The 17,405-nt window shown below is 41.7% G+C and overlaps 1 protein-coding gene across 2 annotated transcripts in view; it reads right to left on the reverse strand.

The window, feature by feature from the left end:
* ext1c (exostoses (multiple) 1c) overlaps window positions 1-17,405 on the reverse strand; it is a 39,507-nt gene that overhangs the window by 13,214 nt on the left and 8,888 nt on the right. For both annotated transcript variants that reach the window (XM_077743374.1, XM_077743373.1), the window contains exon 3: window positions 15,814-17,112. In XM_077743374.1, the coding sequence (XP_077599500.1) occupies window positions 15,814-16,763 (950 nt within the window). In that variant the 5' untranslated portion in view covers window positions 16,764-17,112. The remainder of the gene's footprint in view (window positions 1-15,813; window positions 17,113-17,405) is intronic.

The raw sequence follows: 17,405 nt of genomic DNA on the forward strand, positions 1-17,405 counted from the left end.
TAAGTGGGTTTCGGCTTATCCGACTGCTCTCCGCCAAAAGTTATTTAACGTCGATTTAGTTTCATTTAAAAACACTCTCAATGTTTACCCGTAGAGTTTCCGAAAAGTAAAAAATATGGATGTTGCTTGCCCAGAAGAGAAAGCTTGCGACAATATTTATTTATTTATTTTTTTAGACATTTATAACTTAAATACCGTGAATATTAATACACCGGTCTGCTCCGCTGAGTGGGTGCGACGGGCCTCATCATGCGATGTCTTTTAGTTATATATAGAAATGAGAGCACAGCTGTCTCTCCATTAGACTAAAAGCAAAGCGATATAGGAGCGAGGCCGAGAAATCGGCCAGCCGTCCGTCGCTCTTTGACAGACCGGACGGGGGAGGATGATGGGAGATGCCTTTGGAATATTTAAGAGTGGGTGATGGTAGAAGACGTTTGGCGTCGGAGAGGAAAATCCTTTAATGTAATCGTTAAAAAAGCTATGTATATAAGACTAGATGTACTGTATAGAATTCATTTTTCATAGAAATAAAACATAGTAGAAAAATTAAAAGGAGATAATCATTTTTTTGTTTAAACTAACTTAAGTAAGCTAAAAAAATAAGTACTATTGCTTTTGCGGAGGAAAGAAAAGTATGTATTCCTTAAAAATTCTGTTCTTTTTATTTCAAGATAAGATAAGATTATAATGAAATTTAAGGAAAGCCCTACCACATTTTTTTTTAGCAATAAATAGATTATAAACCACTGTTTTGAGACATTTTTGACCTAAATTTGTCCAAATCTTTGTTTCCCCACCACTTTTTCGGTTTTATTTTGCATTTAAAAACAAAAAACTAATAAAAAAATAAATGAACAATGCTATTGTTTTACAGCCGGAGGAAATAAAAAAGAAGCTATTATTTTTACTGGCACTATAAACGTAATTTTCAAGGGAGTGTGGTATCTCTACGGGAGAAAATATCATCTCTTGTGTGGAAAAACTGCAGAGTCATTGTCATAAACAAAGCAAAGTCATGCGCAATCATACTGAGAAACAAGATGAATAAATCATCTTGGACGAGCCAGTTATTGTTTTTCTCATCGCAAATGGCTATTGATTGGAAAACATTGGACTGGCGAGATGGACTATTGTTACGGATATGGGAGCGATGATGTGGCAATGGTGGTCGTGTTGCAGTTTTGTGTCGATGGCTGCTTAAAATCTTGATGTTGTCAAATAACTCGTGAAAATATTGACATTGACACTTTTTCACCGAGCCCCACCCCCCCCACAACGGCGAGTTTCCCTCCCCTACTCGATTTCTCTCGTCGTAATGAGCGGTTGTGCTGCAGTCTGCAACGTAAACTGAAGTTTTGGCTCTACGGCGAGAGGCGATTTCCGTCGTTACCTGATCATTAAGCCTCCGCCGTGGTCTTGTTACTCACCAGAAAAAAATTAGAATTTAAGAAAAAAGAAAAGAGTGCAACATGTACTCAAGGCAAAATGTCTGTGCTTGACAGCTGGTCTGCAGAAAAACAAGATAATTTATTCGGTTGACTCATGCCTGTGGATATTTCTATTTTTTTTTTTCAGAGAGGGATAGCTGAAAGACAAATTGGTAATTTATTTAGGGTTATGTACAGATAATTTTTAGTCCGGATTTTTCTTCCGTTTAAGTCATTGGCGGTGGTCCGGGGGCTGTTGATTTTGAACCGCAAGACGCACCTGATTTAAAGGCGCAACGACCAAACTTGACGAGAAAACGATTTATTCCCATTTAAGTCAATGCCTACCGATGCCATACAAACACTTTCAACTCGAAATCGGTCTTAGAACAAATAGACGCTAGACGTGACTCTTAAAAACGGAATTAAAACTCTTTAAACGATGTTTTAAATGAGATTTTCTCAACCCAGGCGTATCTTAATCTCGGACAATTTTAGACCGATCTCGACTCGATTTAAGGTTAATCTCGACTCGGCTCTGAATTAATCTCGGGGTCGTCTACCCCTTTGAGTAAAAATGAATTGATTTTCTCTACCCGGGCGTATCTTAATCTTGGACAGATCAATCTCGACTCGGTTTTGGATGAATCTCGACTCTGCTCTAGATTAATCTCGACTCGGTTTTCGATTAATCTCAAAGTCATCCACCCCTTTGAGTCAAAATGAATTGGGCGTCTAGCACCGTCAAAGGCAGGCCATTAGTTGGTAAAGGAAATAAAAAAAAATACCCCGCATTGCTCAAGAGTAACGCAAAATTATGCAAATTTACCCCAAAACACCACATTTTTACTAACAAATACATCCGGATACAGCATTTCTGTATGGGATAGATTGATCCCTACAAAAGATAAACATCTTTTCAGCCTGTAAGAATCTATATAAAAGCTGCAGTGGGCTATAAGGTTGAAAGCGGAGGGAAAAAAACAGTCCGCAAATTACGATAGTTGTTTGTTACTGAGCTTGTTTACCAGCCTTAAGCCATCCGGCTAGCAGACTATCAATGGAATGTTCTCCGGAGATTCTGGAGTGAGTCCAAGTCCTTCACAGTGCAGCCACTGTCTCCACGTTTGAATGCGCTGAGTGCTACTCACCAGTGTGCTGAATACATGAATGTTGGTGAACATACTTAGCACGTGGGTGTTTAAAAGCCTTTTTTTCTACTCCGCAATGTTGTTTAAAAGTAATATATATGTTTTGGCCCTTAAACATGTTCTTTCAGCAGACTGCATTTTGAGATAAGTACAATAAAAGAACACGTGATACCACTACGAGAGATTCTAAACTGGAATAAATATAGTGTATACCATCAATTTCCGCTCACCTTTAGTTGCTCCCGAAGAGACACTCGCTATTTAGACTGTGAATTCAATTTTCTAGAAAATGCGAATCCGTTTAAACCGGTAGGGGTGGCATTGAATTTGTATTTTTGACCAAGTCAAACTGGTTGTGTTAATTCATGGGCATTTCTTAATGGGAATAGACGTCTAATCCAATTTCAATTCCGTTGGATCGGATGTCCATCGCCGCCGACGGAAGCGAAAGACGATCGCTCGACGGATTTGATGTCGTTAGACAGTCAAAGGAAGCGAACGAGTTAAGATGGCTACGGGGAACGTGCGAAGCGACCGTTGAGCCTGTGGTTTAGCGATCTCCTGACCTCACAAAGACCACTATCTCCTTCATGTAATCACCACTCCTCCCGCTGTCTGGCTCTAAAGTCGGTCGGCGGCTAGGGTGCACGCTACATCTTCACTGACGCACGGAACCCTGTCAATTATTGATGTGCTGTCTGTCCACTTGAGTGAAGACGGTTGGCCGGGCAAACTGCTTTTGTCAGGTTTTGTGACCAGGTCAAATGTAAGAAAATGTCACAGTTCTAATGGATTGGACATCTCCAACGGTGGCAAATAATTGAGACCCTGACTGCACACGTTTTTTCGAGCTCTGGACCAGTTTTCGATTGATTTGGAATCAATTTTCATTCGGCCATATATTAATCTCAGATTTGGGTTTGAGTTATGTCTCGTAGATTAATCTACAATCAAGCCACGAGTATTACATTAAAATATATTTAAGAACGTATCATATACAGGTATATCGTTATTGCGGTAAAAGATTACGTGCGGAAATTTCCTTCAGATTTAAATGGAAAACTAGCTCAACAATTGGTCGATATGCCAAAATTGCTTCGGTCACCACCGGACGGTCCGACCGAATCAAATTCGCCGCTTTAAACCTAGCCTCGGCGCTTTCCTTTATTTCCCAAGCTGAAATAGTCGTAACCCCCGAACCTTTTCAAACCCAACGTCGTGATTGATGCGAGTGGAGTTGCTGCCGTTTGCGAGTTGCGCCAGTCAGTCGGAGGCTGTCGATCACAGGGAGGGCGGCCGGACTACGAATAAATGGTCCGCTTGCCACCCTATATTTATTTTCTTCTAGTTCCGCTGTTTGCTATAAGGACCGTTCGCGGCTCTAACCTTTAGGGTCGAAAAACTGATTTTCACGACGTGTCGATTCTCCTGTTTTTTTGTCGTGCATTCGAGCCAAGTGAATGCATACGCGGGGGTATATTTTGGAGTGGTTGCTAATAGCCAAAAAGCTATTCAACCTCCTGGAGTGGCTCCACGCTGTCGATGATTGGGCTGCCATTTCTAGGCCGCACGTCTAATTAACTCTCCACTTCATTATCCGTGTTTATGTTACGAAAGAGTTTGCGCGTGGGCTGATTAATGTTGGCGTTCTGGAAATTATTTTAAAATGGGAATGAAATAACTCAACGTGGTCGTAGACAAACTTGTTTCAGGTTCAGTGGTCGTAGGTTATCGTGGGACACCGTGACTCGGTGACTAGCCAATCACGGGGCAGAAAAAGACAGGCAACCGTTCGTGCAATTTAGAGTGTTCAACCAGCCTGACCCGCGCGTTTTTGGGATGTCGGAGGAAACTTGAATACCCGTAGGAAACCCACACGAGCCCAGAGCGTACAGGCAAACATCACACCGTGACCATTGACCCGGAACCGAACTCGCGACCCCAAAACTGCCCGCCCGCGTGATGATCTTCCTATCGAAACCATTTTTTATTCCGCTCCATTATACCGACATTCCTTTTCCATCGCGATACATCTTCAATCCTTTTGCCAGTAAGTCATTCATTATGCAAATCTGTAATGTTAAAGTTAGCCTAAACCGGAGAGTGTTTTTCCATTCCACTCTGCCCTGCTCCACTTAACGCCACGCCGTTCATTGGAGAATTATATGCAGACGCGAGCGCTCCGGTGCTCCATTTTCCCTCTAAATGACTCTAAACTCTAAAAGTGATATGACGCGGCGACAAGACTACATTTTCGGGTCACCTTTTAGCAGTCGCGGGTTTGAAAATACCGTGTACGTTATTTTTTCCAAATAAAAAATGTTGTGGGGATTGCCAAAAGAGGAGTGTGTTAATGCGTGGGTTGGCTACAGATAGCGGGATCATACTAATAGGGCTTTTATCCTATTAGAGACGACACAAGCGGGCTTTGTATTACCGTGAGCGCACTCAGTGGGGGTCACCGATTGTTTCTGATCTCCGGTACTGGCAGTTTTCCATCGACGGCGAGAGATGTCCAACCAACTTGAACCGGGAAGGCTTAAATTGTGTATCGACAAGATCTACTTTCTTAGATTCTTTGGCTAGAACACCGATGTCAAACTCAAGGTCGGGGGGCAAACGACATTCATTAAAAAGGGAGTGAATTTTGCACTATTTCCTTCATTGTTATGATATGAAAAAAATGTAAATAAGGCAGATATTTTTTTTAATATATACAAATGAAATAATAGAATATATATTGTATTTCTTTTGCTAATTCAATATAAATTAACATATAAATTGTCTTGTTTTTCCCTTTTGCTAAGCTGAAAAGTACAATTAACAGTCAATATCTTGCTCTAACAAATACGATTGTTTGATCATTGACTAAATGAGGAATGGTCGCAGCCCGGTTGCCATTCATAACGTCCCACCGAAGGAAACCCTAACAACGCTGTGGCCTCCAACAAAGATGAATCTCTTCCATTGTTTCCCATCTGTCTTGAAACTACTCTCGGCCCGGAAGGACTATTCCCTCCCAATGAAATTATTGCGCTTTGTCAATCAATTCAAGCCCGCTTTCAATTTTCTTGTGGGTGGGTGACGTCCGCTGGCTGTCGGCGGCGGATAAGGCCAGGTATTTGATGTCGACCGTCTCGGCTTTGAGCCGTGTGGGTTCTCGAGGAACCCTAAAGCTCTCGGGGAGAGTGCCAAGACAAGAGTGTGGGAGATTGAAGCGGATCCAAAATACCGCCTCGCAAAGTGACAGTTGAGAGATTAGTGGTTAATTAGCTCCGACCAGTTTACTGGCAAGCGGAAAGTGCCCGATCGCTTTGCTTTACGGCAAAGAGGCGAAGAGAATCGGTGGCGCTTCTGGGGGAGAGCCAGTTGAAAAGAAAAGAGACGCCAGCCAAAAGTGGAAGAAAACTACTTCCTCGCTCAAGTTTCTCATCCCTTTTGCGCATCTGGGGAGGCCAGATAAGGGGGAGTCAGTAGCGAAAACAAAACGCCGATTGACACCTTGCCCACTTATTATGCGCCTATCAAAAAGTCTTGCGGATTGTTACTTTCGTGGAAAAGGGTTATCTGCAGAATAAAACGGCGTTATGGGAGTAGAGTGTGGGCCAATGAAGAAGCACTTGCGATACAAAGAGAGACAGAGTTGCAAAAAAACTTCATTCGAGGAGGTTTATACAAAAAAGCGTGAATAGTACTTCTTATTTACACTTTACACTAACTTGTGGTTAACTTGAAGTATATTTAAATTGACTTCAATAAAATAAGCACGCTTTTTGGCTTCTGTCTATCAAAAGCCAAAGACAAACAAAATGTACTTTTATCACTCTACATACTATAGATTATTCTCAGGCCTATGTGGATTCACTTCATTTTGTTCCATATATTGTTCAATTGGTTGTCGGTTAATCGACATCAGATTTGAAATTTAACTAAGGTTACTTAAAGACCAATCAGAGATTAACCCAGTATGTAAATACTGTTTATGTTTCATATGTACTGTTAACGGATGCACTTTTTTATACGTATCGTATCTAGTGCTGACCCGGCCTATCTGTCAAAAAGTCGATGTGGCCCCCACGTCGAAAAGTTTGTCCCCCCCTGGATTAACCCATAGACTACCATTGTCGGCGCTAGACATTAGAACAATGGAATAATCTCATGTCGATTTGGGATTCGTTCTATTTCGGCCATAGATTAATCTCGGGTTGGTTGCGGATTGATCTACGGCTGCTCCGATTTTACTCCGGGATGGATCCGGTGTTACTGTACAAGAGTGCTAACTCAATCACAACAACAAAAAACTGAAAACAGTATCCTCAGAAATTATTGTCCGACCCGAGATTAACCCAACTCGTCATTACTGCCTCTCCGTGAGTTGGGAGAAACCTTTCTGATGAATTAAAAAAATGCCTTGCGGGGAAGAGGGCACAGCCTTTAGTGATTTAGCAATATCTTTTCTCAGTATAGATCAATAAAGCATTACCACAAACAACAGGGAGGAGGCAGAAAAAGACAAGAGAGGAACATCTAATCATTTGTGTATCTTCTTGAAACAAACACGACGGCCGCACACGGGAAACGGGATTCTGGCTTATAATCACTGTGCAAAACCACATCAGTATTCCAAAGGGGCAGCCTGGTAGAGTAAAAAATGCTTTGTCTGATCCAGAACATTGCTAATAAGCCTTGTTTTGCTTGTTATTAGTTGAAATAACCAATAGCCGAGATCGGATTTAGCTCCCAGTCCACTTTATTTAATGGACTAATGACTTATAGAAAAAAAAAACTGAAAGAAAGTCAATTGCATTTGCTAACAAGGCTTCAAACTCATAGGCATCTTTCATCCCAAAGTGCTGCTAATTTATGAATGAACTGGGAATAATTCACGAGTGGTGTCACGCTACCCGTTACCGCTCAGTCACACCGCGAGATATCGGATCTCGCGACCTTACCGCACTTGTTTCGTAATAACTTCCTCGGCCCGATTCGCTTGGGATTAGAAGAATTTCTGGATTTAGGGTAATTATACAATTAGTGCTCAGACTCTGTTGTTAATTATAAGGCCATTTGCAATGGAAAAGCATCCTTTGGGAATTAAATCGATCTCACTCTTAGTTATGTTTTTGAAGGACAGTTGGAAAGAAGAGGACATTTATTTCTATTTTCTAATTTAGATGGGAAAGAAAATGGTAATTGTGTGCAATTTTTTAAAGATATATATTGAAAAGGGGGGAGTAAAAATACTCCTTTTTGAATGTTTTTTAATTGTATATTTTAATAATAAGAGCACTTTAGAAATTGCACTTACTATAATAACATGTATATTTGTCCATTACTATAATAATTAGAGCAAAACAGTCATGTTGTGCAGTAAGATTAAACCCTTTTTGGATCTATTTTTTGGTCTAGAAAAAAAATACAAACGTCATCTTGTAATGACAAAACAGCAAATGTGCGCAATTATAATAAACACTGAGATGCAGATTTGCACACGACTAACAATATCCCAGGACATCTGTGTGAATTATTGTCGGCAATCGTTGCCTTCATTTTTCTTTCACAGAGTACAACCAATCAAACTTTAGGTACTAGAATTGACACTAGTGAAAACGATAAACCACTGCGAGTTTAACCGTCATTGAATTAACCTTGAAAGTAATGCGCCACTGACAACATTCTTACCGGTGTAAGTTATTTTGTATACGGTAACATTGCTACACCCTCTGGACCATCTGCCGCTTTTATACAAACAGATGCCGTAACGTAGAAGAAAATTACGCGTCTTCTCCTCCGAAAACTAAAGATTTAAAAGAGAAAGTAGACACTGGGCTCAATATGGATCGCTGCAGTATGGAAGCTTTTCTAATAGATCACGAGACGTTTATTGGTTCCGGGGAGTCCCCGGGGTTCATCGGGCTCCGGCGGGGGAGCTAGAATTGCACAGACGGAATATAGATTGACCTCGCCGCTGTCTACGGAGCGGCTCCGATTAGCCCCCGCACTATTAGAGAGCGTGATGGAGTGCGACAGTGTGGAAGTGCCTGCCTTGGTATTGTCAGGGAGGAGACGGGTGGTGCGGCTTAATGCACTCAAACTGCAATGGGATACGATAAATGGGAACGGGGTTGTCGTGCATCTCGTTTGGGTTGCCTTTTGGCGCACGGGTTGGTAAATAGACGGCTGCTGTTGCGGGGAAACGCCGGGAAAGGCCATTTACGAGAAGCAATAATCGGGAGGGTTTTTATGAAATATTTCGGATAACGTTAATTCGTTTACGGGCGGAGACGTGCGACCGGGGTAACTGGGATGGTTGTCATCGGGTGATCGCGTTTCACCGCCATTGACGGAGCCGGACATCCAATCCATTCGGATTGGATTTCCGGAGCTGTCAATGGCAACTAATCAATTAACTCATTGTTGTTTCTAATACGACTAGTATAAAATATTAAAGTGCTGACTTGATTGCAGTGATTTTATATTGTTTTTATTTTTTTACAGGTCCAAACTTGGCTATACAATTTTTTTTTTTCTTTTTACTTTTATTGTCTATCAAGTGTGAATTCAGGTGAAAATTATTCATTCAATATTGAACTAACATTATTTAAGAATGAATTTTTATATTATGTAACTTACTGTGACTTGTATTACTTATTTACTGCTTTTTTATATAATATAATTTGCCTTCCGGGGTCACGCTACAAGTTTTTTGCGGGCCCCTATCTGGCCCCCGAACCTTGAGTTTGAAACCTGTATCTTAGGTTACATAAATTTAACTTGACTGATTGTCATGTCAGTTTCCCTTTGCGGTAGCAAGTGAAACGTCTTCTTAATACATATTTAAAGTCGACACGTAAATACATGAATTTTACCAGAAACAATGACTCATTTCCATGACCAAATGAATTCATTAATTACATTTCTGCATTAATTTTACAGCCCGCCGCCAGTCCTAAATGTTAATTTTGTATTGCCGCAAACGTGTCGACTGAACGGCAAAGCGACAGTAAGGTGCCCACGTCAACATATGTTTAAGCGACCGTGTTAAAAGAAAGGCCACTGTTAAAGACGACAGTACAGCAAAGCCGCGACCGTCTACTGTGGCGCGTGGCATGGGGTGAAAGGTCGCCACATAGACGGCATACCACCAACAGACGGTTAGAGGTCGTCGTGGCGTCTGCATACCGACGGTGGTTAAAAATACTATAACGGCGGCTATGTTTCTTTGTTGTTAATAGTACTACGAGAGACTCGAGTCATTTTTTTTTTTACCTCACCGCTGGTAACTTGCTACTCGTTCATCAACGTTGGCGAAGAATGAGACGGCAGAGGAGTGGCGGTAACGTGCAGTCGTCGTTAAATGAAAGTTCAACAGCCGAGCGCATGAGAAATTCATGATGTTGCCTGCGTTTTCCGCTTGTGAGCGGAATGGAAGTGCTTTCTGCGTATTGGCTATTCCGTTTGCTGAAGTTGGCCTCACGACAACAAACATGACAATCGGAAGTCGTATTGGAAGAAAAAAAATAGAATTTCTGTTAAAAAAAGACATTTTTAGGCTCTCCAAACTGATTACAACAAACGACTGCGAGGGATTGGTCACTGCCAATTGTATACTGATACTATGTGTTTTTTCAAAATATTTCTATTGCAGGTTCACTACATCGTGGCTTTTTTGTCATCTATAAGCAATGTTTACAGTGTAGGAACAAATAATTCAAAAATAAAATAAGGGGAAAACATGATAGTCACAATTGGATAATTTTCAGTACTCATTGTAGTGCTTCTAATATCTGTGCAACACATTTTCATGTGTATTTCTAGTTCAGCGTTTTAAAAAACCTGCCTACCATTTTCATTGTATAACCCGATGCACTTCTTTAAAGCTAGATAAGTACTGCTCGGATAATACGAATGTCATGTAAGAAGAAAATAGCCTGTTAATAGACTGTTTATGTCACTTCGGTGTTCTGATGACGTAAAGGGCAACACGTCAGTTTGTTGTACTTGAGTGAGTACACACTGACCTAACAAAAAGGTCAGTATGTTGTCAATGCCGGATTTCAGGAATAAGTGCTCGTTAGAGCTACTTTAAAGATGGTTTGCGCCTGAAAAATATGGCATTTAAAGGAAATTCTGGTTTATGCCAAACACAATAAATATTCTTTCTTAGCATTGTTAGTTAATTCAACAATGGATGTCAATGGCAGGCACTTTATAATGATTTTCTCCGGATGCACTACTCATTTAAAGACCAGTTTAACCTCAATATTTTGGTCTTAACATCAGATTAGTGCATCATACATTGGTAAATCCTTATCTGATTGGGATTATAATGACAATGCCATATTATATACATCATTGTCCTTTATTGTCCATCCAGTAAATTAAATAAATATGGATGACTGCGGAATATCGAGCTAAATGTCATTGTTCTCAATTTTAAAAACCCAATTGAAATGAATATATATATATATATATATATATATATATATATATATATATATATATATATATATATATATATATATATATATATATATATATATATATATATATATATATATATATATATATATATATATATATATATATATATATATATATATATATATATATATATATATATATATATATTCATTTCAGTTTCAATTGGGTTTTTAAAACATACATATATTGCTATTAGTTGGCGATTAAACTCATTTGCGGCACCCCCACCGGACACTAAAAGTAAGTCGTCCGTGAATTATTTTACACGTGACTAAGCCACGATTACAAAAAGTACATATGGCCACGGGGTCAAAAGTTCAAGCAGATGCTACGCGATCATAAAAGCAAAATCAAAACAGGGTTCTCCAGTTCCCTAAACTGCACAAGGAACGGGCCACGTCTTGCTCCTTCTCTCGTATTGTCATTGTCAAAAGCTTTCCGCTCCATTTGTCCCCGACAACAACGAGAAAGGTTGCCCCGGGCCTTTCCCGCCATGATCCCGCCCGCGTCAGCCGAGGTTGATGGAGGAGCCGATTAGAACCCGTGAATGGACGGCCATTAGGTAGTTATCCACAAAAGAGTGAGAGCTCCCTTTCTTCTTGTACGTGATAAGCAGCTGACATATTCTAGGAAGCAACTCAAGAAGCTGGGAAATAAAAGTGTGATTAACGTATTCTACTAAAAGATGAGTCAGGAAATTGATCGCATGCCCTTAAATTACGCCCGGGACTCTCGGGGGGATTAAGTGGAACGGTCTATGTGTCGTATTTTGCAGACTATAAGACGCTACTTTTTCTTCTGCGTTTAACCCATTGGCTGCCATTATAAAAAATAAAAACACAGTATTTAATGTTTTTAGAGTCACTTAAACTTTTTAAGATTTAATAGTGGCCCCTTTTTGTGTTTAATTAAAAAAATACCATGTATGTAGTATGTTTACCATGTACTACATATAAACAATATCAAAAATGAAAAGGCATATTTGTGTAGTATTAAATTAACTAGAGAATTTCTATTATTGTCTGTTTGTTAATTTGGTTGAAAATGTAAATAAATATATAAAAAGAGACCTGTGACCCCATTTTTAAACACCCTTGAGGGTCATACTATAAATATATACAGCAAATATTAGTCAGTTAAATGTTAAAATGTGGGCACTTTGGTTTTATATGTATTTTTTCAATAATTTGCTGAAATTTGGGTGGGACATTTTACACTCGGATGCGGATTTGTGGGTGCTTTAGAGGAAATTATCGTAATATAATATAAAAAATATATAATAGGGCTTGCCGTGGACCTGAAAATATTTGGATAGCATCATTAAAGCCTTAAGAAAGCACATTTGAGATCATTTTCCATCCATATTTCTCTTCCATCATTCATTAGCCGTGTCCACAAAAGCCTGTGAGACCTGCGCCAGTTTTCACATTTGACGTTTATCTAGACTTGCCGTCATGCATATAGTGATATGACATTGGAACACTATTTATTTTATTTAAACTAACTTTCCTAGCCACGAGTGGTCCGCGTCATCATAAAACTGCCACGATCATCTTCAAAATGATTCAAATTTTGACGCAACAGACGACAGATAACCTTCAAAATCTTGTCAAATTTGACAAAAGGATAATCCTCACTTTGGTCCCGCAAATCCTGGTATCAACTACGTCTTTATTTTTTCACTAAATGCCCAAATTGAACAACATGTTGACCTTTGCATGTCTGGGGACTGAATGTGCCAGTGTGGGAATGCAAAAGATTTGACAAGAGAGACTTTGTGTCAATCTTTAGTGCATGATGCGCAAGTAACTCACAAGTGCGTGTGAGACGAGTGTGTGGAAAGTCGTTCAGGGGAGAAAGTTTGCCATCGTTGGGAAGCAAGATGTGTCTCTTACATTATTCATATTGGAACTGAGGGATATGACAGGAGACTCAAAGTCGATTGTTAAGTGAGCAAGACACATTAAGGGGCAAGGGAGGGGAGTTATAAGTAAAAAAAAAAAAAAATCCCCTTGTGTTTGTACCCGACATTTCTGGGAAAATAATATAATATGTGCATGAGACACCTGTAAAAAAATAGTCTGAGTATCCAAGGCTAGAGGGACAAGCTATCTTCTATGATATACAAAATACAAGGTCATATACTGTGACATTTTCAGAGGTTAGTGTATGCATGAGTAGGTACGTTTATGTAAATCAAGGGGTGTCAAACTATTTTTTTGTCGCGGGCCGTTATGTCTTCCAAATAGGCTGCCAAAATTAATAGATTAAAAAATTGACAGCTTTCTCGATCGTGCTAAACGATAGGTCATTTTTGGGCATTCAAATTAGAACAAATTTTTGCAATTATGGATTAAAATGAGGAAACACAGGAAATAATCTCCAATCTTCATTTAAATTCCATCATAAAACAGAAAGTTGGCACTCATTTACTTTCTCGGGCCGCACAAAATGATGCGGCGGGCCAAATTTGGCCCCCGGGCCGCCACTTTGACACCTGTGATATAAATGGCAAAAATCAGTCTTTTAAAATCACAACGTCTGAATGGAATAATAATTTGGCCAGAGTGTGAAAGCAATGTGATAAATACTATATCAAAGAATGCAATGCTTTCCTTGGAGGGACGTTAGGAAAATGCAGGAATGAGTTGGGGTGGGAGACTGACAAAGTCAAAGAATGATGGTGAAAAAGAGGAGAAGGGGGAGTGGAAGCAAAAGAGAAGCAGAGTGAGTGCCGCAGCCTAACGGCCTACTTTTCTTCACTTTGGAGGATTCTCCGAGAAAGTCAAGAAAAGCCTGCATTGCACAGTGAAAGCAAATGAGTGCGAGAGGGGAGAAACAACTACCTTGGTAGGTAGGTCGCCTACTCAAAAGTGCTCCAAAGTGTTTTTCCCTTTTTTTTTTTCCTTCTCGTAACTACTCGTGTGTCATGACCCGCGAGTGCTAAACGCCAGTTACGAGTTTTTTGGCTGGCCCGAATGAGAAATGCGGCAGCCCGCTGTAATTAGGGTAAGCGAAATTGGATCTGCGAAGATGGTGCGGTGGCTTGCGCCATGTACGTCTGGGTTAAAATACTTGGAAACGCTGGAATCGTAGTGATTTTCTTCCCCGTTGTCGTCTCATTCTTACCCCATAAATTGTGGTTGAGCGGACTGTATTTATTGAGCGACTAAAAACAACTAGAACAATGCGGCTTGATTTCTTAAAGGACGCAAGTCTGACTTCGGTTTGTTCTCCTTTTTGCTCGGACTGCAGATCCCTAAGGTCCAAAAATAACATTCCGAAGCCTCTATCTTGGAAAAACATGAAATGCGGGTTACAAACCGGCTTAGCCGTCCTTCCTTGCGGTTCTTCCAATGTTTGTTTTTTGTTTAAAATATAGCATTGTGTTGCAGTTTCAGGCGCCACTACTCGATTCTTCCACGTCTTTAAATAGATCGTATATTACCATTACCATTCAATGCCATTTACTGCGATATATGTCCAAACAATGGTGAATGAAAGAGGCAGGGATTGACCTCAGATGAGGCGGAAGACAAAAATCCAATCAAATTCTACAACGCGGATTTGTTGGCTTCAATCTCTATCCGCGACCTGACCCCGGCGCCACTTCCCCTTTCCCGAACGGCGTCCCGGTTCCTCCAGGTTAATCTGCCGGCGGAGCAGATGCGTGCGCTCATTAACCCGGTAGCACCTTCTAAGAACGTCATTAAGTGTGAAACGGGAACGAGAATAGCCGTGATTATCCGAATGTTTCTTTTCTACTTTCCGATGGAGAGCGGATGGCAAGAAAGTAGGCGGAGTTGCCGAAAAAACTGAGCACATTGTTGCTTCGACTACCTCCGGTGTCTTTCTATCCACTCCATTCCGACGCCACTGCAGAGTCTCATGAACATGCCATGTGGAATAAATGAGCTCATTCATTGCACTTCCATAAGTTTGCTGCCCACCCCTAATGTAAACACGCCTGGAGAAGGGTGTAGCTGACAAACTGACAAACTGACGTTGAGGGTAAACCGTATTAGTACACTCGGCCATATTATACCGTTTAAAAAGAGGGGAGCCAATAGGATGGGATTGAAAAGAAAAAGCCGTTACTCGCTACTAGGCATGTCGCAATCTCACATTTTTGCCGCCTAATTTTAGTATTTTCTATTTGTTTTCTGCCCAAAAAGAGTCTTCTATTTTCTCTCTCTAACGTTATAGTCATATGAAATGGTTATTAGTACCGAAGTGGTTTCAACAAAGTAAGAATGAACATTTGTAAGTGAGCAGCAGAAGATAAAGTTAAAGACGTTGCTTTGCAGAGCATCCACACAATCCTACAAAAAATACCTAATTCCAAGTCAAACTTACCGTCTACTAATGCGTACGTCCCATTTTGGCTTACCAAATGTTAACATTATGGACTAAATCATTCAAAATATGTTCACATATGGGTGGCCAGTGTTTTTCTAATTATGAAAGACAGTACATAAATAATACATTCCTTTTGACTTTACTTTGTACTTTATACTTTTTATTTTAATAATGAGTGATGAGTATGTTAATACTTTAGTCCTTTTTTTCTGTTTATGTTTCATATGTACTCTTAACGGATGCACTTTTTTATATGCATCGTATCTTGTGCTGACCCATCAATGTGACCCCCGGGCCGAAAAGTTTGCCCACCCCTGGTCTATACTATTAACGATGGTTCCCCCAATACGTAAACCCCTAGTTCCCGATAAAGCCGAGTGTCATCTTACCTCTCGTACTCCAAGTTGTCGTGGTCGCAGCGGGCATCTTTATGTTTTTCCCAGTCCTTCCCGTGTCGGCACGTGGTCAACGACACAATGTCCTTGCCGTTGTGAATGTGATGGAGGGCGTTTCTCGTATCGGAGCCGATGCCGGTTAGATACCGCTTCCCTTTGAACATGAGCAGATACTTCCTCCTCGGCGGGACGGTGTTCCGAACCAACCACCCTCGCTCGCCACCTTTTTGCGGGTGGTCCTTGGAAAAGAGCGGGATGGAGATGTCAAAACCGGGTCGGTAATGTTCGGTATTGAGGCTGGCTCTCGCCAGGATGGCTTGACCGATATTGAATCCCAAGTCCTCGGTGTAGTTGGGCCAAGTGCCCGAATAAAGATTGAAGATGAGGTGATTGCGCCCGTCATTCCAAAGAGGGTAACCCCGGATACGGTCGTCCACGTCGGGCACGAACTGTCCTGACAGCTGATCCCGATCCAAAGTGTCGATCCCCAGCACGAACAGGCAGGCTTCCCGCGGATCCGCCGTGTGATACCGCGACTCCACGATCGACGTCAGGATCTTCTTATAGCTTTCGGAAACCCGTTCGTTCTTCTCCGAGGGGTACACGTACACCCGGAATCCTTCCGGACCTCGGCGGCGACACCGCGAAAAGTCAAAGCAAGTCTCCATGCGGCAGTGACTGTCCTTGTAGATGACCGACCAGGATTGTCGGCGTTGCCGGGGCGACTCCGACGTCGCATGGTCGGTCTGGAGTTCGTTCAGGTGGGCGTAGTAGGGGAGGAAGGCCCGGTCGGTCCAGTTGGGCCAGGGTCGCGCCACCTCGCGCTGACCCGTCAACATCCGGAGCAGACGTGTTGGTAGCCGGACTCCCCTACCGAGGTAAAAGAAAAGCAGCCAGCAGAACGTACACAAGCCCAGCAGAACATATTTCTTGCGCGCCTGCATGGGGGCCCGTCCGCCGTCTCTGTTTTTTTTTTTTTTTTGTATTTTCCGGGCACGAGCCGAGTGGGCGACTTCTAACAAGGAGCTTCCAAAGGAGGGCAGTGTGTCAACGAGGACATGGCCTCCTCCTTCCAGTGCGGCGCGGTTCCCTTTGCCATTCAGTCCCGGCCGGGGTTAACGTCGAGCCTCCATCCGTCTTGGATGGCGGAATTGAGTCGTCTCGGAGTCGGAATGCGCCGCGTCTGCAAATGCCGTGTGCATTTCTTCCCCGAAGAGCAATTTGTCGGCTGCGTCGGGCCACGCTCGCTGCTTCATGGTGCCTGGCGCAACTTGCTGTCGGCCGGCCCCTCCTCTGGGGAAGCAAACAAACGAGAATACAGGTCAGCGCAGTGACGACTTACCAACGACAAGTAACCGAATTGAGATCCGAAACACACACACACACACGTGGGTTTCGTGAAATTAGTCAGAAGGACATTCCAACTGTTCCATTCAGCCTAATGATGACATATTAAGCAATTGGTCGGCCCATCGACGACCCTGAAAAATGAGCATTCGCGGGCAGCTATCCCGTTTTAAATTGGACATCTATCATCTGAGGCCATTGGCAGTGATTGATTTGATCATGTTTAACTTAATGTAAAA

The sequence above is a fragment of the Stigmatopora nigra genome, chromosome 21, assembly GCF_051989575.1.
Source record: "Stigmatopora nigra isolate UIUO_SnigA chromosome 21, RoL_Snig_1.1, whole genome shotgun sequence".
In the NCBI taxonomy this organism is placed as follows: Eukaryota; Metazoa; Chordata; class Actinopteri; order Syngnathiformes; family Syngnathidae; genus Stigmatopora; species Stigmatopora nigra.